Source organism: Gordionus sp. m RMFG-2023, chromosome 1 (assembly GCF_954871325.1).
Source record: "Gordionus sp. m RMFG-2023 chromosome 1, tfGorSpeb1-WG-v2, whole genome shotgun sequence".
Lineage (NCBI taxonomy): Eukaryota > Metazoa > Nematomorpha > Gordioida > Chordodea > Parachordodidae > Gordionus > Gordionus sp. m RMFG-2023.
Window position 1 is genome coordinate 32,088,543 of NC_088775.1, and position 25,383 is coordinate 32,113,925.

The following is a 25,383-nucleotide window of genomic DNA, read 5'->3' on the forward strand; positions in this document are numbered from 1 at the left end:
TATACAAAAATTTTTATAAAATACTATAATTATAAAGTGATTTTTATTCTTCATTGGAATGTTGCCAATTCATCAAGAATTTCTGTCGTTGGAACCAAATCTCTGTGGATATTTAACAGAGCTAACCCATTTAGCCGAGATTCGGAAGTAGTACTTCGTAAGTATGTTTTCAACCTTCTCAAGTTGAAAAAAGTCCTTTCATTCGTACATTTATAATAGGCAAACATGCAAGAATATAAAACAACTTTAAAATATTAGGAAATTGAGCCAAGGTTTCTTTAGACCGATTGAGCGCATCAATAGCATGCTCAGGTAAAATAGCTAAACGTAGTAGGGGAGAACGGGGTAAAACGATAGGCATTTTGTATATTTACCATAAAAATTTTAAACAAGAGTCAAACACAACAAATTATAGATGAATGTGTAGCCCCATCCCTCTTCTACAAGATAAAAACCTATAATATTTTAGGAGCTATGATTAGTTATGTAAAACTACTCATTTTCGCCATTTTACCCTGGGTACAGGGTAAAAGATAAGCACTAGGGTAAAGTGGTTAAAATAATATTTGACACGTATATTTATTATTTTATTTAACAAATATTACAAATTTAAGATTTATATTTAAAAACTAATCGATACAATAAGGACATGTAAAATAATTATCATAATTAGCACATTTAGAATGTGCCCATTCAAGGCACATTGTACATTTTAGCCATTCATCGCCCTCGCGACTATTTTTATAGTTTTTATTACAAATAACACATAAACAATTATTTTTTGATATCTTTTTTTTCTCTGAATTAATAATTTTTTTTTTATAAGGCCGTGTCCTAAATCAAAAAAATAATTTCGCAAAAGTTTTGCGAAATGCACAACTTTAGCGAGTTTTGCGAGATACGAAACATGTCCCGAATCATACATTTTTTTTCAATTTTAAATTGTTTGATATGCATGATATACTATTTCTCTATTTTATATTATTTGAAGATACGACTGAGTCTAGAAGAAGGCATAGATTTTTAGAAGGACGGTATATATGATATGATTTATATTATATGTATTAATTCTAGAGATCAAGGAATTTTTAGAACATTTGATAGTATTCCTTCATATCCTGACAAATTTCGTCAGATGTTCCATATGCATGTGGAAACATTTAATTACATTCTTACAAAATTGGAATCTATAGACACCACTATAGTTATACATAAAAATTCTATCAGTATGAAGCATAGACTATATATAACACTCATGTATGATGATTATTTTTTTATATAATATCTATATATTTATAGATATTTGACAACTGGTATGAGCTTGACATCTTTACAAACCTTCAGAAACAAATATTACAAACACTATACAAATAGTTAAGGCTGACTGCCTTTTGCATAATATTATAATAGATCTTGAGGGAAATCATAGCACAGATATAAATCATGAACAATACCCAATACTCAATTTTACCCAATCTCAGTTCCAGCGATGGACTGAAAGCTCTAATAAAATTAGAGAAACTTAATTTATTTGTAAATAATTATATGTAAAATTTTTGTACACATTAATTTTTGATTCCCATAATCTTATATTTCTTAATTCCCATAACCTTATATCTCTTATGAATGTTTTCATTTGTCAAAGTTATATAATTTATTTATAAATATTCAATAAAAAGTGCAAATAAAAGTGTTGTTTTGATTACATTATATAAGTAAGTTATTTCTAATTAATTTAATGAGTAAGACAAATGACTAAATTTCAATAATTTTTATTATAAATAAATATACAAAATATTAACATATTATGGTATTAAAAATTAAGATATAAAAATGTATAAATTAATTAAAAAAATATAGTATAAACTAAACTAACATTGTTGTTATAAATTTTAATTTAAAATCAAAAATTTCTTTATCAGTCATAATATTAAATTGAGCTTGATATGATTTGAAAAAACCCATAATATTATGGGGATCATCTCCTTGGGATGTATGTTTGGCAGCAAAACCTATTTTAAAAATTAATAATTATTAAATATATAAATGTATCCCTAAATATCTCCATTTTTTCATCTTCATACTTCTTAGATTTTTTAGCTTTAGATTTAGGAGTATCTAAATTCTTCCTCTTTGAGCTACATGGATTAATATTTTCTTTATTAAAAGAATTGTCTAACTATAATTAAATTAATAATATATACATAAAATTAATTTAACCTCTAAAATTTCTTTCTCATATATATCAGTAGGATTAACAATATCAGTTAAAAGATCATGTGTATATAACTCGTAATCCTAATATATAGTTCATTATATACATTTCATGTTATAATACCTGTGATGATGTTTGTACATTCACCACATCTTGGATATTTTGTTCATAATCCTAAAATATTATTATATAATTATAATTTCATGTTATAATACATGTGAAGATATTTGATCCAAACTAAAACTTGCCTCTGCATTCTTACAAATATCTTCCACATTTTCTTTTAACCAAAAATAATCCTCTATAAATTTCAAGTGCCTACTGCTTATCATAGCAGCACCAGAACCTATATAAAATTAAATTATAATATATTTAATAATATCATACCTGATTTTTTTGAAAGGGAATAAAATTTATTAAATTTTGACTTTATAGCTGAGAACTTTTTTTTTATTTGATCATAGTTTAAGTCATATATCTTCCCTATCTCTTCCCATTTTATTTTACTTGCTGCAGTGTCCCTATATTTGAGGTCGCTATTACACCAAAGAAATCTATGAGGCCTTATTTTTTCCATCAAATTAGATTCATTCGCCATCTTTTCGCACAAATTACAAAACTTTAAAGAAATAAATATTAAAGTTTTACGAATCGTAAAATTTGTAAGAATCTTGTAATATGCGCAAAATCGAAAAAATCATTTAGGCCAACATTTTAATTTTCCGTTTAAAATGGCTTATATTTTTTTTTTCGTTAAACTCGCGCAAATTGCGCGATATTATTTTTATACAATTTTTGATATTTAGGACATAGCCTAAGGTGTAGATGTTAATATTTCTGAATTCTTTTTTTTAGAAATTTTATCCGATGAAATATTGAATAATTTTGGAATAGGTATTATAGATGAAGGATTGAATACTTTATTTTAATTTTTTGAGCATGATGGTAACATATCATGATAAGGTTCATCAATATCATCTGGAACATTTTCGTTCAATAATATAGATAAATCACTATCATTATTTTGAGTCACTGTAAGATTTTGAGTCACTATAATATTTTCATCATTATTTTCAAATTCAATATTTGAGCTAGCATTTGAATTATTACAGCAGATATAATCTTGTTCTGTAAATATATTTGGGTTTAAAGGAAATATGCCTAATGCTAAGAACCCATTTAATATATATTTGGTGTCACTGCCCTTGATTTCATTTTTTAACACTCCTGGAATATCATAAATCTGAAATTGTTGTCCCACATGATTTCTCATCCATGTGTCAATAGCTCCATTATAAAACTTTTTCAATGGCCCATAAACAGCTATGTCTAATGGTTGGAGTTTATGCGAGCAATGTGGTGGAAGTGTTAGAATAACAATCCCTGGAGTGATAATAGTTTATAACGGAAATTGAACAATGAGAGCTATGGTTATCTAAGATTAATAAGACATTTTTCTCATTGGATGCACTAGAATATTTTTTAAAGTGTTCCAAAAAAGATAAAAATTCCTCCTCTTGCATCCAACCCGATGCGTTTCCCACACCCTTAGATCCAATAGGCCCATCACGAATAAAGTGATCTTTGTATCGTTTTCTTGGAAAAATAAAAGATGGTGGAATGCTATGGCCTATAGCATTGATGGCTAAACATATTGTAACTAACGTTCCTCTTTCTCCTGACGTTATAGAGCCGACTTGTTTGGCACCCTTCTGTGCTATAATTTTTGCAGGAGTTTGAACGGTGGTAAAACCACTTCCATCTGCATTCCATATATTATGTGGTTCATAGTTATATGAATTATATAGCTTAATTAAATTTTCAAAAAATTTATTGACATTAAATCCTCTTATCTTGTTTATTTATAAAATAAAACAACATTTTAATAATTAACAATACCAGTTTCATAGAATTAAAATGATATATAATTAATTAAATAAATTGAATTAATTTCATAATTTTAATAATGCTCAATTTAAATATCAATATTAATTTGTAACTTTAATATTAAATATCAATATTAATTTGGTAACTTTAATAGTTACCAAATTAATATTGATATTTATATTGAGCATTATTAAAATTATGAAATACAATATAATTTCAATTGAGAATTTTTATTAAAGTTACCAAATTAATATTGATATTTATAAAAATCGAGCTGTTTAACAACACTAATAGATGCTATGATCGCCAACAATCCTTTAAACAAATTTATACAGGAACAGGGGGGGGGGTAATTTGTTTCCAATATATCGTTTTGAAAAAAGGTGGTAGATGCCTAGAGTGGTGGTTGGGGATAGGTGGGTATATTTAAACCCATTGTCTACAAAATATTATGCCTCATGAAGATGATGCCGACTTTAGTAAAATGATTAATTTGGGACTACATTGTGCTAAATAGGCTATTGGATGGTAAATAATCCAATATCCTAAGAAGATATACATTAGCAAAAATCCACTTGACGCATTTTTTTAAATTTAATTGAGGATTTTTAAACAAAATGTTTAGAAAATACTTATACTTTCTGATTTCTGCTCTAGATTTGGGGAGGATAATATAGAGATGGATGATTTTATTATTGAAATGCAATAAAAATAAATAATGCATATATGTAATATTTTTAGTCATTTTGTATAAATATTTGTTACATGTTTGTATTAGAAATTTTAATATTACGCCGTCATCAAAGCAGTGGCCCCTACAACGGGGGGGGGGTCCGAAGCAACTGCTTCAGTAAATTTAGGGGTACTTCTTTTTTTTTAAAATTTTCTTTATTATTTAATTCTTTTACTGTTTTGTTACATCCATCATGATAAGTAATTTCTGGTTAAATAAATGTAATAATAAGACCCCCCCCCCAACTTAATATTTAATTTAATATATATTGACGGAAATTTTGGTCGATGTTTAGTAAATTAGGATGTTATCCGAGATTTCTTGTCATAAATTATTTTCCCAATTTTAAAATATGCCAAAAATATTAACCAAAAAAAATACAAATGCCTAATTAAAAATTGCAAATCGCATAATATAAGAGATGATAAATGGATAGATCACATTAGAAAAAGACATGGTGGGCTTAATTTTAACGATATAATGTATGTACAACAAAATGAAAAAAGAAAAAGGGATAAAAAAAAAATAAGGGATTAAAAACGAAATTATATTCAAATCTATTATCATATAATAACATAAATATTCTCATTAAAACCATGAAAAATATGGTTATAAAAAAAATTCAAAATGAGATTACATTTAACAGGTGCTTTTCAATCATAGTTGATGGCACATATGATGTTTCGAAATCAGAAGCAATAGCTTTGTCAGTAAGATATGTTGAAAATAGTGAGACGCCGAGTTGAAAGACTGATTGACATATATTGTACGGGAAATATCACAGGTCTCGATATTAAGCATAATATAATATCCAAACTTGGCTCGATAAATTTACCCCTTCAATTCCTAGTTGGGCAAAGTTATGATGGCGCCTCAAACATGAGTGGAAGAATCAATGGTGTGCAGGCCTTGATTAGAGCAGAGGCGTCAAGGCAGCTTTTATTTGGTGTTATTGTTATCGATTAAATTTAATCATTGTTCAATTATGCCAATCAATTAAAGAACTTCGAAATGTTCTAGGAATACTAGATGAGATTTTTATCTATTTCAATGGTGTAAAAAGATATGAGGTACTCAAAAAATGTCAGTGTAATGATCTGAAAAAATCGTAACGATTTCTACGCATCAAGAATACCACTCGGTACGGTAAGAGTACCTTATTTATTTAGATTTAAAATGTTTTTTTATTTAGAAGCTGGCTATCGTCATATAAAGCTATTGTAAATCTTTTTCTACTTTATGATGCCTTGAGGGCAGCTTTAACAAATTTAAAGGATTCTGAAGATCCTGCCACTTCCACTATGGCTAGTGCTTTAATCTTTAGATTAGAAAAATTTGATTTTATTTTATCACTTTGTGTTTTGGATAAAATATTGTTGATAACAAGTTTGGCTTGTACAAAATTGCAAACCAAATCGAAGGATATAGGGTTTGCAATAAATCAAATTCAATTGGCAAAAGATTGCTTGATTAATTTGAGAAGTATAATATAAATTATTGTCTTAATTATTTTTTAATCTAATAGATTAACAATGAATTTTTGGATGTTTTTTCAAAGGCACAAGATTTTATGAAGGAGAGAAATCTACCTTTTGATTTTGAAAGTTCTAGACTTCAAACATTACAATCCAAGAAGGAGAGGTATATATAATTTCATCATTAAATATAGAAATTTTTTTTAGCTTTAAAATAGGTGTGTTTTATGCTGCACTCGATTTAATTATTATGCAGTTTAACGAAAGATTTAATGATGCTTCGATGAAATTTTTTACATCAAACATCATTTTTTACGCCAAAGGGAATGACAGAAAAATCAATTATTAAAGAAGATATCGAGGATATCTGTGAATTTTACAATTTAAATTCAAGTCAAATTTTCGAAGAAATGTTTGAAGTTTAGAAATATTTATAAGATGGCCAAAATGGGGAATGTAATTATTACTCATGACCCTGAGGTTCAAGAATCTAAAGATTTGTCAGATTCTGAGAATTGTAAATTTATTTAATTAAAATATTTTTACCAATACATTATTTAGCTTCTTCTGATGATGATGATAATTAAGGGACTTACGATTCAGATTGGAAAAACTATTCATTTATTTTATCTTATCGTCTAATTTAAAATTTTTCTGCTTTCCCTAATTTAAAAATTTTATATAAATATTTATTAACCATTCCTACAACCTCATCAGAGTTGTTAAAGTAGCGGGCTATCTTTTTTGGTAGCTATAGCTAATAGCGGCTACTTTTTTTGTAATTATTTAATTTTTTAGCGCGTTACTTTTTTTTGAAAGTAGCTAAGTAAAAAAATATAATGAAAGTAAGTATAAACATAAAAATTTAAATACAATATCATAATTAATTATAATTTTTATGATTTAGCTACGTATATCTATAGCCCTCCGCCTCGGCTGTAATGTCGTAGTTCCCTCTATCTGCATCGACTGTGGGCAGCCCATTGAATCGAAGGCTTACCATCCCTTGCACTGCAAGTTCTCCCGTGGACGACAACCTCGTCATAAATCTATCAATAACATTTTACTAGCCGCCCTCAAAAAAGTTAATATCCCATCTACCCTTGAACCAGTGGGTCTTTCAAACGAATATGCCATTCGCCCGGATGGTATTTCCTCATACCCTGGTCTAATGGTCTTCCGCTAACATGAGATTACACTTGCGTTGATCTTGCAGCCAAGTCTAACCTCTCATTTTCTGCTATCGAAAAAGCAGAAATCCTTAAAAAAAATAAATACGCTGGCCTCGCCAACACTTTGCTCATTCCTATCGTTACCAATACCCTAGGCATGTTTAGAAACGAGGCCCTCAATTTCATCAAAATCATAGGGAAAAAAATGAGACAGATCTCAGGGGACCCCAATGAAGGATTTTACCTTCGCCAGCAGATTTCTCTGGAAATTTGCCGGTCTAATTTTTTAAGCATTCACTCTTCTCTTGGATGATATATACCTACCTTTTTTTAAAATATATATATTTTTTTTTATAGTATCCATTTTAATATATATTTTTTAATCCTCTGTAAATTATATAATTTATTTTATAATATTTATTTTAAAAATAATAAAAAAGTCGAATATTTAAAAAAAAAAAAATAAAAAATAAAAAAAAAAAATTTTGAAATTGATATATATATTTTCAATTTGTAATTTATATTTTCATTTGTATTATAAACCTAAATCAAGTGTTAATAATTTAAAATGTCATCGCCTATGGATATCCAAATCGTTGAAAGTGATTCAAACAATGATATTAATGAAATGGAAGATGCCAGGGAAGAAAATGTTCTTAATAGCTATAATACAAATTTCCCATTTTCTAGATTTGTTTTTTAAAATGAATATAAAAGCCAAAAATGGCTTCAAATTTATTTGCTTCAAATGTAAAAAAAATATTTCCTCAAATCAATCCAGTTATAACCTCACGAAACACCTAAAGGTAAATTGTAACCTCACAAAACACCTAAAGGTAAATTGTCAATTTTATATTCTAATAGTATTTATTTTATAAGACTGTTTATGCCAATAGTTTAAGGAAATGAAGAAACATCTAAATAATTTTGGTATAGGCGACTCTACATCCAAAAAGTCTAATTCAATTCTAACCAAATTGATAAATAATACAAATGCCAATATTTCTCAGAAATTGGTTGATAGTTATTGTTGATTTTATAATTGATACACTTCAGCCAATGTCCTTCGTTGATAATCCATCATTTACTATGATGATTAAAACTCTATCCCCTGGTGCATTTTATGTCACCAGACACTAATTAATAAAATACCAGATGTGATGAAAGATGCTCTAATAGTAGAGTTATCAGAGATATCATATATATATATATGTACCACGGCAGATAGTTGGACACATAACACAAGGTAAAAACTTATAAAATGCAACAAATTACCATAAATATTTTTTTTATTACATAAATTTTTTTTCAAAACTAACTATATTTTAATATTTATAAATTTGATTTTTATATATTTACTATACAATAACATTATATGCATAAAATAGAAGTAGCTTAAAAAGTAGCTAAAGCTACTTTTAAAAATAGTAGCTAAAGCTACTTTTAAAAATAGTAGCTAAAGCTACTTTTAAAAATAGTAGCTAAAGCTACTTTTAAAAATAGTAGCTAATAGCGAGCTACTTTTGACAAATAGCGTTAGCGCACTAATTATTTTGATAAATAGCGATAGCGGTAGCGCGCTACTTTTAAAAGTAGCGATTAACAACTCTGAACCTCATGTACTGCCGAAAGAGTCATGAGTAAAATTAAATTAATTAAAACAAGACTTCGTAGTACCATGAAAGATTCCTTTCTCAATAATTTAACCATATTATCAATGGAAAAAATTTTATTTAAACAATTAAATATTAATGAAATTATAAATTCTTTCGCTTTCTCTTCCCCTAATTTATCGAAATTTTAATTTAAAAATAATATTTATAAAGTATATATTTTTTGCATTTTATTTATATTATATATTAAAAATTGATGCAATAAAAATTATTTTTGAAATTTATGGGTGTCATAAAATAATTAGCATTTTTTCGAGAGGGGGGGTACTTTTCAAGGGGGTACTTTTTAGGGGGGTATTCTGCTTCATTCGCTAAGGAAGTGTAGGGGTCACTGCATCAACGCCACTCTTTGATCAATTAATTAATAAGCCTCCTTTTAAAAAAGGCTCATTCTAGAACTCGGTAATCTTTTAACTGATGATGGTCCAAGACCTGATGTTTTGCCCAGTCCCCTGGGCCATGGGTAAAAATTTTGGATTATACATGCGTCTCATCTTACCCTACCAATATAAACAGCAGCCTGCTTACAGTAGCAGAAACTAAAATTAACAAATATAAAATCTTGGCAATGTTATATTCTCGCCAATAGCTACTTCCACCATTGGGCCGTTTGTGCCCATCACCCATCACTTCTGTTTTTTTAAAAAAATTATGCTTACAAAATAAAAATTCAAACATTTGAACCTATGGAATTCTTATTCCTTAAACAGAATATACAATTTAAATTTAACTATTGTTCTTTTTAGGAACACAATTATGTTTTTCTTAAATTTTTTAAATTATTTTTATTATTTTGATGTAAGTTATTTTTTAATGTTTTGACGGATGAGACTTCGGATGTCGGTCACATAGAGCAATTATCCATAGCAGTAAGGTTTATTGATATGGAATCAGGTGATTTCAAAATAAAGGAACTCTTTGTTCAATTTATTGACTTACATGACACTAAATCAAAGACGATAGCCAAAGAAATTTTAGCTTACCTACAAGATCTATATTTAAATTTATATCTAATGAGAGGCCAAGAATATGATGGAGCTCCCTCGATGAGTGGTTACGTAGGGGTGCAGTCAAAAATTAGAGAGCTTTATAGCACAGCTCTATATGTTCACTGTAGTTCACATTGCCTAAATTGGATGATATCTCTCTGAGGCAAATTTAAGACATCCGGAACAGTTTACATAAAAATATTTTAATTTAATTAGAATTTATTAGATTTTACTATGTATTATGGATATCTTCTTATAATTCTAATATATTTTTCAAAATTTAGAAAAAATATCGACGGTTTGTGACTTTTTCACACCACCCAAGAAGAGGCGGATGTTTGATGATATTGATTCAAATAATCAAAAAAAAACTAAAAAGATTTTGTCCAACTAAATTTATTGAAAGACAAAAATCAGTGAGACTTTTCATCGAATTATATGGAATTATTTTTGCAGCGCTCAAATCCTACATATCAAGCAAAGAAAAATATTCCGCAGATGCTGAAAATCTTTTGCAGGCTATTACGAAGCCACAATTTTTAATATCAATTCAATGCTTATATTTTTTATTTAAAAAATAACAAAAAATTGATTTATATTTAATGGAGGTTATGAATAGGGCAAACGATATTATTGAAATATTAACAAATATGAAAAAATAATATGGATGAAAATTTCATGAAATATACGAGAAAGTAAAGGAGATCGCTAATATGTTTGAGATTGAAATTTTTAAACATAGAGTAGTTTTTAGACAGCCCGTTCGCTTAAATATTGATGCATCTACGATTGAAGATTTTTATAAAATAAAAATTTTTATTCCCCTTATTGATACATTTTTATTTCGATTAAAGGAAAGATTTATTAGTCACAATTTTATTTTAAAAAGCTTTTATTTTCTTCTGCCGGTTGAGTCTGAATTGTTGATTACACTTGAAAAGCGAGAGGATATTGAGAAAATCTCAGAGTTTTATTCTGATGATTTATCAGGATCGTATGATAAGTTACTTTGTGATGTCGAATTTTGGTATAAAAATCTTGATAGAATAGAATACTCTTTGAGACCAAAAAATGCTTTGCAGGCCCTTTCATGCGTAATTGCACTTTAGATTCCCTGCCTATTTTTAATATTGCAATAAGAATTATTTATATTTTGATTCATTTGTATTGATTATAATTGTTAAATTATATTTTTTTAAATACCGTACAAGATTTACTTATATTTTATTGAATTATAATTTTTTAAATATAGTTATTTACAATAAATTTAATATAATAATAATCTGTATAAAATTTCTACATTTTGAAATTTATTTTATTGTATATTATATTATCATTAAAATAAATGCATAGTTAAATAAAGGGATGTTATTCCTAAAGTATTTTAATAATAAATAAAATCTAAACTCAATAAGATATATTGACTGATCATAAAAAATGGAAGGTTTGGGGGGGGGGGGAATCTTTTTTCCTTTCTACACTGGATGAATTAATTTACAATTGGCTAAACATTGATAAAATTTTTAGAATATTGCTTCCAGCCACTTATTAATCATTAATTTGGCCAAAATTCTGTTACTAATATTTTTTCCATTTATGCTGGCTACTATAGTGATTAGACACTAATAAAGCACATAATATTGTAAAATTTAAAAATAGAGTTTGGGGGCTTCGCCTCCAAAAAATTTTAACTCCCCCTCCTCTCCTCCAGGCTACGCCACTAATTATATTAACCTTTCACTTTATTTAACTAATCTTTGAGTAAAGAAAATTATTTTCGGCTGACTAATGACGTTGGATAGGATTTCTATTCTAGAGATCTTCATCTGCACTGTCCGAGTCCGAGTCTGATCTGAACGAACAACCAAAATTTTTTCGTTCTCGGTCAGATAGAATCTTGATTTTAAAATTATTTTTCTGACCCGGCTGGACTAGGAACTCGACAAAGTTTTAGATTTTTTTCTTCCTAATTTATTTTTATATAATTAATTTGAAGAATACTAAAATCTTTTATTTTCTTTCAGGCAGTGTCTTGGTTCGACTTATTTATGTAACTTACTACAGTTTAGACCAAATTTTGAACTAGTAAACCCTATTCTGTTTATTTTAGATGTGTATTAAATTTAAATAGCTTCCTTCTTTTTATCCTGCTTGAAGGCAATACAGACAGCTAAACAGATTTCTTTCTGTTTAGAAATAAAATGAGCAGGACACGGCCTAGGTGCTTATAATTTTTTCGCCTTAGTAAAAATATCGTATTTTTTATATGAAACGTCTAAATTTAAAACAAAAAAAAAATGTTGTCCAATTTAAACGAGTGCATCTAAAATGCATTATTTGAGTTTTGAAACGCTGCGTTCAAACGTTCAATTTATTAAGAGGTAGGTTGTCAATAGAGACATGAAAGAGACTAAATATTTTGATCTGACTTTATACCCAACTCAACCCGAACCTTGAATATATTATATATTTCCGATCAATCCAACATAACAAAAATATATACAAAAAAATCCCCCCCCCCCCACCCCGAAAACTTTTCCCACTAAATATTTTTATGATAATGGGGGGAAAACAGCATAACAAAAGAACTCGACCAAAAAACTGCTGAAAAAATAACAGAAAAATAAACTGCGGATGGGGGATGTAAGGATTAAATAATTTTATATATATGATTTTAATGAAGTGGAAAAACATTAAGATAACTAACTGTTGGTAAATTGAAAGTTTAGATAATATTTTTGGAATAACTTTTTATTGACATATTAATTAAAAAGCAAACTCTCCTAAATATTATGGAAAAATTTAGCCAACATTCCAGAATTTTTACAGGACATCGGGAAATCTATGCGCCAGGAAATTATTTTATAATAATTTATATATTTTTATGAGATATAACTATATTGTCAACTTTCAATTTTTTAATATTATTTTTGATATAGTTTTCTTTGTCATTTTTAGAGTTAAAATCAATTAACGATTGTTTCAAAATATCTTGCATCAATTGTTATGCAATCGTATCATTATTAAATAAGCATAAATAAATACATTAACTCTTTAATTCTAGGCCATATATATTACCCTAATAAGCAAGGATCTGTAATGAAAAAAATTTTCATTGCTTTTTTAATTTTTTTAAAACTTTTAAAAGTTTAAATTTGATCATCAATTCTAATAATTTAAATATCTTATTGCAGATGACTGCCATATTGCTGCGTATTTATGTAATTTGAAGCATAGTAAAATTTATAAATTAATGATATCACCTCAGGTAAATCATATATGTTCCTTATATATTTTATTAGTTATTTGTATGAAATTGTACGAAATTAGAAAAAAATATACAATCATGCTTTGATAATTGATTTATGAAAAAAGAAGTAACAACCGAACGGTTTAATTCGGTGGGTTAGATTTTCGAGTTGGGTTGGGTTTAGCATATCTCTATCTGCCAATGTCACTTTAAATACGTGGTCTTTGGTTAACTATTATAAATTCTTTTTTCTATGGAAATATATCTTAATTTCGCGATTGTTATCATTATTAAATTTTTTTAACGTCTTTTTATACGATTCATGTCGACAGAGTTTGACGCATACTTATAATAACAAGTTTTTGTTTTCAATTTCATTTGATCTAAACTTGAAATTTTCTTTATCAGGAATTATGATCTAATCAGGTAAATTATTCATTATATAATTGAGAAAATACATTTTATAATCATATAAATAAATTTTTCCAAATCTTCCATATTACAATTCACGGCCATCTAAAACGAGAGGGGAGGGGGATCAATTAGAGCATTGAAAATTGATATATAGGAGGTGGGGAGTAAAATATTAATTCATTTTATAATATTTAATAATACTTTCCTTTATAATTCACGATATCAATAATTCAGATAATTTGACAAAATTCGAATAAATAATCTTTTATCCTTGAATCGAGATCTTTCAATAACTTTGAATTTTATACATTTTAGAAATAAATCTCATTAAAGTAATTAAAAACATATTATAAATTTATATAATTTCTCTTAATTTAAACTTTTTTATTAATAAATATTTGGAATTTGGAAAAGGAAAAAATACAATTACCTAATTTTCCGGTTTGGCTCGATGTTTGACGGTTTTTTTATTAATTTAGAAAACTTCATAATTTAGGGTTCACTATACTAGAATTTCAAAATTTTAATTTCCCGCATTTTTTATAATAACTTTATACCAATCAAAAATCACACTCATAGTGATTTAAGGAGAAAGAAAATGTCTTGTTAAAAAAAAGAAGTTAATATATCTAAAAATTGTCTTTTATTAAGCTTAGCTCCTGGGTCGCTCTCCGCGATCTTTTTAAGATCGCACTTATTAAAATTATATCCACGTTATATTCTCAAATTTTTATTTAAAAAATATAATTTTTTTTTTGAAGTTTGGAATGTCATTCTCGATGTTTTTATGTTAATTAAAAATAACTTGAAGGTTTTGATATAGATATTATAGAAGGAAGACTTCAAAAAAAAATTAATATTTACCCTTTCAAATTATTAACATCATCAGGTAAATATCTTTTCAAAAACTAGCTTGAAAAGTCGCTGAGTTAAATTTGATTAAAACTATATCACCTGGTACAAAGATTTTTTTTAAAAAATAGCCATTTAGTAAAGATAAAATTATTAACTGGGGTAAAAATAAAGAAGTTTAGTTATTAAAAATGGAGCCATTCACGTGCTAATTTTTTTTAAAGTACTAATGCAGGTTTTTTTTTTGATAATTAGCAATTTTTTAAATTACACTAGCTCACTTTTACTTTTTAAAAATAACAGTATCCCGCTTCTACTTTTTAAAGTAGCGACAACGGTTCTTCATTTAAAATTACAATGGCAGTATTTTCAGTGGTTCCTATACCGCCCCCCCCCCCCAGCTTATGCAGCAAAATACCTTTAAAAAAACACTCACCTAAATAAAAAGCATCAATATTTATAAGCTCCCCCCCCCCCTTCATTTTATATGCTCATATATAATATTTAAAAAGTCGCCTTTGTTACAACTAAAAATTCTGATTATTAAATTATTTGAAAAAAGAATTTTGTTAGTATTTCGAAGTCGAGATTTAATCAGCTTGATTTTGCTCATTACTCCTCTTCATTAATATTAATGGTATCACAGGCGCATACGGGAAATCTTCTAAGGGAGTGGGGGGGGGGGGTGGAATTAAATTTTTAGGGTTAGTCAAGAATATCTTATGCTTCAGAAATTTAAAAATAAATGTTTCGACAAAGAACTTTGTAAAAAAAATACATACACAAATATATTATTAAGAATTATTGCCCATATGTTACAATGTATTCATGAAAATAAATGGGATAGAATATTAATAAGCATAATATAATGTGAAATTCAATCTTCTTTGGGATTAAGCTAATCTTTCAATGATATCATAACACGTTCTTTCATTGGTAAAGTTCTAATGGGTAAAGTTACCTAGATATATAATAACTTTAATATATTAGAGAATAGTCTAAAATGTGTTTGAAATTATGCGAAGCATCTATAGCATTTTGGAACATTAACAACGATATTTAACCCTTTATACTATAGTTTGCATACAACTAGTAATGCATCATTAATACTTTAACATCTTCAGAATAATAACCTGATTTTGTAGTAATAATATTTGCAGATTTGTAAGTGCCACCTATTGAATCAAGAATCTCTCATTTATTTGAGTAATATAAGTATCCAAGAGCGAAATAGAGAAGTTTATTTTATACTATTCTTTGACTGACCTAGTGTTGTTAAAGGATTCGATTTTTAAAAATGTCTAACCCAATATTTTAGCTAAAATATATTACGCAAGCCTCGAGATTTCGTTATAGAAGCCCAAACCTTTCAGCGATCTAAGCAAAATCTCCAGGCTTGCGTAATATTTTTTGGGTAAAATATTGGGTTCACCGTTTTTAAAAATCTAACCGTTTAAGAGCATTAGACTGACCCTATATTAAGTTTGGAACGATGTACTTGCCTTGCTGCAATTCGAGGTAGACAAATAATAAAGTCATATACTCTGCCTTCGACTCAACAATGACATATCATTAGAAAAATATATAAAAATATGAGGTAGGGGAATAGTTTTAACTCACTGAAATATCATTCATTAAAAAAATGAAATCGATTTAATTAAGAAAAATTTCCTCATATCTAAAAAATATTTTATTTGTAATATTTTTCCAGGGTGGTGCAGGTAAGTGCCCTTTGCACCCAACTGCGGGATCTAAGATGGTAACGTGCTTCTTTTATTTTTAAGCAACGATAGTGGTAATGAACTTCTTCTTTTAGGGATAATGCGCTTTTTTTAAAAGTAAACGGTACCGGTAGCGCACTTTTTTTTAAACAAAAATTTAACTGTATCAAGTGCGCGTTTTTATAAAAAAAAATAACGGCACTGGTAACACGCTTTTTAAAAATAGTCGCGGTAACCATCGCGGACCCTTTTTTAAGCCTATGCATTTTTTTTATTTTTTAGCATATACATTTTGGGTAATTTGGATAATCATTTTATTAGGCTAAAAGATAATATATGCGAATGCTTAAAAATATACATTGTAGAAATAATTTATAAAAAATATTAATTTGCACAAATTTAAGCCAAAATATTATTATAAAAGTATATAATGGCTTAAAAATTTAGCGGATTATTTTTACCCTACACCCGTAAATATATTTTTTACAAGATATAAAACCAGGCCTGTAATTAACTTTTATGAAGGAAAACCGGGCCGACATAATTCATCAAAATATTTTACACAATTTGTCAGGCACGACCAAATAATATTATAAAAAAGTATATTCTATGCATTGGCAGGTACTCAATAAACTCACTGAATCTGATGAATGTTGATTTCTCATTGTTCGGATAAAAATTTACATAAATGTGTTGTTGGGATTTCAATATTCTTTGCATGCTTTTTTGTGGCCAAAATATTCGTGAATGACAAAAGTATCATTTTTTACAGGTCATTTAGGTTTGGTAAACTTAATAGTATAGTTCCAACCTATTTTTATTATGACGTCAACACAAAAAACTGTAAAATTCGACTTATAGATCCAAATGATAAAAGCATATTGAACTTTATTAAAATCAAGATGGAGCCCGTAATATGTTCTAAGATCCCAGCCCTTACAACCATTCGAAATGGTATATTGACAGTCAATTACGATGTCCTTAATCGATATTACAAAAATGTAAATATGGACTTTTGCAATTATCAGGTTATAATAAGAAATTATAACAAGAGTAATCGAGATGACGAGACCGAATTGGCCGCGGACAAAATTATTTTTAAAAATAATACTCTTGTAAAGGATGATTTTGTGTTAGTTAAGTGTTACAATAATAGTGGGAGAGACGTCTTCTACAGCAACACACATGCTAACGGAGCTATAGACGCGGAATCTTATCGCAAATATGGACCCCAACTGCTGACAAGTATTGATCCTAAGAACTACAGCATATTTTCCCCCTTTTTTGCTAGCAACAAAAGTAACCAAGTTAAGATTAATATGAGCCCAAATGTCATTAATGACACAGTTAGATTTTTTAATTATTCGCCTAATGATAATCAAATATTAAGCCTTCTCATGATTGGTATAGATTCAACTTCGAGATTAAATTTTCTTCGTGGATTATCCAATACTCGTCGGTACTTGTTGTCTCAAAGAACTGAGAGCTTCACGTTCAAGGGTTATATTAAAGTGGGAGACAACACTTATCCCAATATGTTGGCATTGTTGACTGGTAAATCATTGGAGGAATATCCCGAAGACTTTGGTGAAGAGGAATACTTCGATAACTGCAGCTTTGTGTGGAAGGCCTTTAAAAAGAGTAAAATTGACTATTCAACCGCTTATATAGAAGATAGTCCCAATATGGCCACCTTCAATTACTTCAAAAAAGGATTTTACAATCCTCCTACCGATTTTTATTATCGTCCCTTTTCATTAGAATCAGACAAATTGTCTGAAAAAGAGGAAAATTGCATACGGGATAAACATGAAGTACTAGCCTTGCTGGAATATTCCAGGGATTTGATGATCTCTTTTAAGGCTTGGCCTTACTTTTGCCTCACTTACACTAACAGACTGACCCACGATGAATTGAATGGCATTAAATTTGTTGATGAAATGTTGGTTAACTACTTTACAGATTTATTCAAGGCTAACGCCCTTGAAAACACACTCATCGTCATCTTCGGAGATCATGGCTTGAGATTCGGGGAATTCCGTGAAACCTATATAGGTACACTATTTATAACGATAAATTAATTAACTGAGGGGCCTAGATTATTAAATTTATTTTAATTGAAATGAAATGATCTATAACCTGTCGAGCCAACTCCAATAATTTTCGAGTCCCTTTATAAAAAAAATTTCTGCTTTAATCCGACTTGTAATTAATTCCTCTTTTAAATAACGGTAGTAATTAATTCCTCTTTTAAATAACGGTACATAACATCGGATGTTGTTTAGCATAGAGGATGTAGACCTGGGCTGAAGCAGAGCTGCATGGATTTAAATTCTAGCTTGAGTCAATTTATGACATTCTGGTCACACCCAAATATGGGTAGTATTGTTAGAAGTTAATAATTAACTCAATCTGCTATAACAATATTTAATCATAAAAGTATTACCTGAGCCTCAAGATTTTCTAAGAATAATTTCGAGATGTAGGTAATATTTTTTTTGGATATCATATTTATTCGAAAATTTTGACATTATCAGATTACAGGGGCCAACTGGTGAAACTACGGCTTCGTGGGCATTTTTTTATAGCGGCCTCATTTTTATTGGGGCTTCGCCCCCATACCTTTCTATTTTGCGGGGCTTCTGCCCGCTTTTACCCGGCCTTCGACCGGGTTCACTTATATGGCTTCTTCTAATTACATGATTTTTACTACCTCTTAATTTTGAAAATAAAACTATTAACATTTTCACGATAATCATATATTTTATTTAAAAAATGCACATCTAAATTATTCATTGCACATTTAAAAAAATATTCATTGTACATATATATTTTATATTATATTTACAACGATATTACACCATAAAATCAAATCATATATCACGTGTTAAATATAAAATAATACATACTCAATATATAAAATCAATTAATTACACATATAAAATTATTGCAATTATACAATTTTACACAAAGAATAAAATTGCTGCACTTAAAATCAGGCACCGATCATATTATAATAAGATTTAAATACAAGAATTAAGATAATATAATTTTTACGTTAATAAATCTCTCGCAAATAAACAAGAATATCTTCTAGTTCACTGCGCTAATAGCTTACATTCAACTGACATCATTAAAAATGCTTCTAATTTTTCTGGGCCTACATTAGCTCTTAACCTATTTTTTATAATTTTTAATTTAATAAATGTTCTCTCGCAATTAACATGCGTAAATGAAAAAGTTGAAATGTATTCATATTATAGATCTATAAAAGTAGGACCGGCCCGTACCCAGCCAGAACCCGGCTTGGCCCGAACGGGTCGGATGGGGCCTTAGAAATTTTTTAAAATATATCTAAATATATCAATTTTATGTTAAATTTTTTATGTAAAATAAAAATATCTGATTTTATTTATAGAAAGTAGACGCCAAATAACATATATCGTTTATTTTGAGTAATTATAAAAATTAATTTCTATATTTACATAAATTCGGGCCGGGCCGGACCGGCAAAACTTTATAAAATAAATTTCGGGCCGGGCAGGGTTTGAAAAATTAGGCTCGATGCAAATCACTAACTATAACACATAAATTATTTGAAAATAAATTTGATCAGAAATTTGTTTTATTATAATTATTATACCTGGGTTTTATTTAATTTCAATGAATTAAGAACAATAAATACAATTATAAATGTTGGCAAACAATAAATCAATATATAAAAATATAATATAATAAATTAATCAAAACTTAGTTTTCACTCTACTCAAACTCAAACGGAAGCGTTTTCGCTTCATTTGGAAAAAAAAACAAAAAAAGCAAGTGGTAATGATGTATAGCATCAAGCGACGTTATTGATATTTTATGCATTAAAATATAGTAAACGACAATTCTCAAGGAATGTGATATTCAAATAATATCGATATCATTAAAAATAAATATATGAAGAGAAAATAATGTAAACATAATAATATTTTTTTTTCTAATCGGCCTCTTTTTTGATATTTTCTTCTGATCGGCCTCAAATCGACTTTTCTCGCGGCCTCATGGGACAAATGCCCACCTGGTCTTATGGCCAGTCCGCCCCTGTCAGATGAATTGTTGATGGTTTATATTAAAAAATGCGTGTATAAAATAAAATTTGATTGTTATATATTAAATTGCAGAGACCTGCACGCAGGGCCGGGGCTTTAATTTTTAAATATACCAGCGTCAGGCAAAAAAAAAATTTTTAAATACCTGGGTTAAAATAAATGTAATATATTTTTAAAAAATCTGGGCCAGACGGAGCCTAAAAATATAAAATTCAAGCCTGGCGGTGCAAATGGTACCTCTATAGGTCACTGATAAATGGTTTTATGTTGATCGACGACATTATATATCATTTTTATTACCTCTTTTTTAGGCCAACCTATATGAATTTATTTTTATTTTTCCATAAATTTTTATAATAAAAAACTTGTTGCAATTTTTTTTTAGTTTTATACTTCAAAATTTGTCAAAACAATATTTTTATGTTCTCCAAAATACCTGCCCCCGCTGAGTTAATGGGGTTAGTAAATATTAGACAATAGGGAAGGCGTGCAAAACCCACTGAAATGAGCCAAAAATTCTATGATTCGAGAAATCCGGGCATGGCTGAGTTTAAAATTTTTAAATATTAAAATCAGAAATTAATCAGTTGTAATATCTTATAATGCAGCATTTAATATTCATTTACTGCTCATATTATATTTTCTATTCTTCCTTCAAAAAATTTTCAAAATACAGTCAAAATTATTAAAATAACAAAATAACGATATTTTAGGAATTCCAGGCCGGACCGGGCCGAAAAATTATCAAAAATAAAAATCCAGGTCAAGACTAAAAATCTCGTAAAATTATATTTAAAAAATAAGAATTTTGGGCCAGGGTTAATCATGATTATTTTTTAGGGAATTTTGATCATTATTAATACGAATTTTAATGCTGGTAATTATTCTGTTTATGCATTTATTTAATATGTCATATAATTCCAAGTAGGGGAGACCGGGGACAGTTTGTCCATAAAAAATTGAAGTGCTATAAAAAATAGACAAAGCAATTTTTCTAAAATGTTTTAACGTAATTTTAAATTAATATTTAAGAAAAAAATCATTTAGTTTTTAATTAATGCGAAATTTAAAAAAATGAAAATTTAAGTTTTATGAAAAATACCCGAGGTACCTATTATCCTTTCACCATATATGTAATAGCGCTTTTTATTTTTAGATTTTTAAATTTTTTTATATAAAGGTGTTGATTCTAAGTAAATAAATAAAATAAATTGTCAAATATGTTAAATTTATTAGGGTTCATCTATATCACATATATCACCCGGAAGTATTTGTTGTCACTTAAATCTGTCATATAGTTACAAAAAATAAGTCAATCATCTTCATATTGTCATTAGTGTTCCTAGACACTAGTAACTTCTAATGTTTTTATAAATTTAGTTGGATTTTTTTTTATTCAAAATAATCCCTGCTTAAAAATGGCTAATACGTACCCCGCCAAAATCTGCCCCAGGTCTTCACAATTAATTAAAATTTAATTTTAGATATTAAATTATCATAAATTGTGTCAATATTTTTATATATGATAAAATATATATTTCTTTGTCATATAGAATTAATATTAATTAACGTTTATAAAAAAGTTATTAGTGAAAATGTAAAATTTTAAAAAGTTACTTTTGGTATGTTAAAATTTAAATTTGCATTTAAAATTTTTCATGAGCAATTTTGCCAAAATCATTTTTGGATCTATTTAAGCACCTTATTAAAATACATATTTGGCTTAAATTTTAAAACCTAAGCTTTATTAATTTTTAAATTATTCAAGAAGGAAATACCTACCACGGGAACACACTATCCACAGTCTCCCCTATTTTTCTAACAATGTTTAAGATATAAGCTTAATTTACAACTATTAAATGGACCAATCAGAGAAGTGGACGAATTAACGATTAAACTTTACAATCATAGTTAGTCAGATCATTTTTTTTTAAATAAGTTGTGCAGAGCTTGTGGCATTTTGTTTAATGTTAGCTTGTGCTCTGAATCTACAATTTTTTAAATTTTGCTTAACTTAACTTTTTTTTCTCTAAAATTTTACTAAAAGACAAATTTATACCCTTATTCCAAGAATTATGTAAAAATATTTGCTATTTTTGAGATCAGAAATAATTTAAAAAATTTGTTTTCAAAAATTATTATTTATAAATTTTATAAGGAAAATTAGGTCCAAGGGTAAAAATTTATCTTTTTCGCGCATAAAACTTTTATAATTTTAACCCCATATTTATATAAATGATTATCGAGTAATATGAAAATAATTTTTACTTGAAAAATTGCCCATCATTAAAGTAGACTCTACCCATCAATGACCCTTTTGACTCGGATATGGCTAAAATTACCAGGGGTAAATTTATTCCTGCAAATCTTCTATTTAAAAAAAATTATTACTTTCCTTTATAATTTAAACTAATGATGGTTATAACAAGTAAAACGTATTGTGTGAACTAAATAATTGTTTTATAAGTTATGACGTTAGGAAAGTGCAGAAACTGTATAATGAAACGAAAAAAAAAGTAATATTTGTATAATACTAATTTTTCCAAATTTGAAGATAGTTTAAGGTTAAAAAATTAAGGTGGACGAGCATTCATGAAGTTGATATATTGACTGTGAATTATTATTTTAGATAACCATTTTTTAAAGGAATGCTTTTTTTTCTTAGATAAATCGTTATTTGTTCGATATCTCGCAATAAAAATGTGAAAAATTATATTATAATTTTTTGTAAACAATATTCAATATTATATATGTCAGCGTCAATGTGTTTTCAGGCAATGTGTTATTTTTTCAAATTTGAATCAATTTTTTGAGCACGTTTTTTTTAAATTTAAAAATCTTTTTTACCAGAATGTATTCCATCATGTTTGAAATACCTATCTTATAAGTTTTAGGCAGTTTTGTAGTAAATTATAATTTGTACAAATTATATTTAAGTTCAAACGTTTATGACAAAATTGTTTTAAATTCAAAGGGTAGGCATTTAAAACATGATGGAATGCATTTTCGGTATAATTAGATTTTTAAATTTAAAAAACTGTGCTTAAAAATAGATTTAAAGTTGAAAAGAAACATATTGTCGGAAAAAACGTCTAAAAAAACACATTAAGGCGAATATATATATACTAGATGCTAATTTAAAAATATCAATGCATTATAATATTTTTTACTCTAACCTTTTAATCTAATATAAATGTAAAGATAGAGTGAATTGTATTTACTTTATGGTCCAATATATATAAACTTAAATATATAATAAATTGCTTACATATAACTCTTTTAATCTAAAGGATAAAATAAAACTATTTAACTAAAAACGCTGCAGATAAATTTCAAATATTTTCTCCTATAACGCACGATATTTAGAATCTCCCCTAAATTTTGCAGTTAAATCATATATATATTTTTTCTTACTTATATGGATATTAGAATTACAAATGCCATAATTAAGAACATGTAAAAGTTTATTATAAGATATGATCCTTAGTTTTTTAATACTATAACTGATTAAAGAGTAATTTCTTTTAAAATTCTATGAAATCTAGCGAATATAAGGTATTAGTTAATTTATTTCTGAATATTTATTATGTATAGTATATAATATATTAAAAGGTATGATGGAAGAACGCTTGCCGTTACTTTTTGTGTTGCCTCCAGCTTGGTTCTTGTCTAAATACCCTTCAATTCATTCAAACATGAATATTAATACTGAACGTATTTTGACACCTTTTGACGTTCACAAAACACTTTTACATCTGATTAAACTAAACGAACATGGGACATATATTGATTCAAATATGAGTGAAGATATTCGTGGTTTTAGTTTTTTCGAAGAAATCCCATTTAACAGAAGCTGTGAATCGGCAGAAATCCCGTTTCATTATTGCCCTTGTAATTTGATTGGAGGTGGGTTAGCCGATTCAAAAAGTAAGAAATTTGAAATTGGGGCTCAGCTCATAGTAGCCAAAGTCAACGACTTATTAAAACCATTTCATGACAAGTGTGTGACCTTGAAATTAAACCATATAGCGGTTGTTAGGATATTCAGTATAAACGGCCAAGATTATAACCCTAATTATACTATCGATTTCCATAATAATAGCTATAATTCTATTCGATCTTCAAATTTTCGATTGTTATTAACTGTAGAAGTTGAGCCAAGTGAGGCTTTGTTTGAAGCCTCTCTAAAGTTTAATTCTATAACGCAGTCGTATGATAAGATCGTAGGAGACGTTTCACGGATAAACAAGTATGGTAATCAATCATCATGCATAATTGATCAGGCTATGAAAAAATTTTGTTATTGTAAATCCAATTTAACCAATGACACCGTGCTCTAGATAAAGGGCATTCATAAAAATAAAATTATCAAATTATAATAAAATTATATCAATATCCATGCGTAATATGTAAAAATTTTCTATGGGTTGGAGATTTAAATGTTATGTTAAATAATGATTTTTGCTATGGTTCAATAAAAAAATGAATGATTTGATGAGTTTTAAAATAAAAAATGCTATATATGAAATATATTATATTTTAAATAAATGTTATTTCTTATTATTATATGTATATGCTATATAAATTAATAAATATTATATTATAAAATTATTATTTTTCAATAAATGCTATGTTTATTAAATTAATATATTTTATAAAAAAATGTCTTAAGACCCCCAAATCGAATTTTTAAATCTTAAAAATTTTTAAAAGTTTGCACAGTTCTGAAAAGTCTTATGATTTAGAGGTTTACTGACACTAAATATAATTTAATTTCTTTTCATCTCACATATTCTAGGTTCATATGTTGCAACTTTCCCGGGTTTATTCCTATTTTTCTTTTTAAAATATGCATATCTTTATATCATTTCCGTTAAAATTGGCCGAACATTTGGAAGCACTAAAGAA

The 25,383-nt window shown here is 27.6% G+C and overlaps 2 protein-coding genes and 1 long non-coding RNA gene across 3 annotated transcripts; 2 read left to right on the top strand and 1 right to left on the bottom strand.

Annotated features, from left to right (window-relative positions):
• Positions 1-874: 874 nt before the first annotated feature.
• On the top strand, positions 875-1,676 carry LOC135922210 (uncharacterized). The gene is made up of 3 exons (XR_010570785.1): positions 875-1,034; positions 1,075-1,257; positions 1,300-1,676. It is a non-coding gene; the product is annotated as an uncharacterized LOC135922210 (long non-coding RNA).
• A 172-nt stretch (positions 1,677-1,848) lies between these two features.
• Positions 1,849-2,890, bottom strand: LOC135932085 (uncharacterized). The gene is made up of 6 exons (XM_065469429.1): positions 2,864-2,890; positions 2,603-2,813; positions 2,431-2,561; positions 2,339-2,389; positions 2,221-2,298; positions 1,849-2,179 (listed from the first exon to the last, which is right to left on the bottom strand). Exons 2-6 carry the CDS (start codon positions 2,811-2,813, stop codon positions 2,018-2,020), a joined length of 633 nt encoding a protein of 210 aa, XP_065325501.1. The 5' UTR covers positions 2,864-2,890; the 3' UTR covers positions 1,849-2,017.
• Positions 2,891-17,283: 14,393 nt separating this feature from the next.
• On the top strand, positions 17,284-24,815 carry LOC135924225 (uncharacterized). Its single transcript, XM_065459280.1, has 2 exons — positions 17,284-18,436; positions 24,088-24,815. Exons 1-2 carry the CDS (start codon positions 17,284-17,286, stop codon positions 24,813-24,815), a joined length of 1,881 nt encoding a protein of 626 aa, XP_065315352.1.
• The last annotated feature ends 568 nt before the right edge of the window (positions 24,816-25,383 follow it).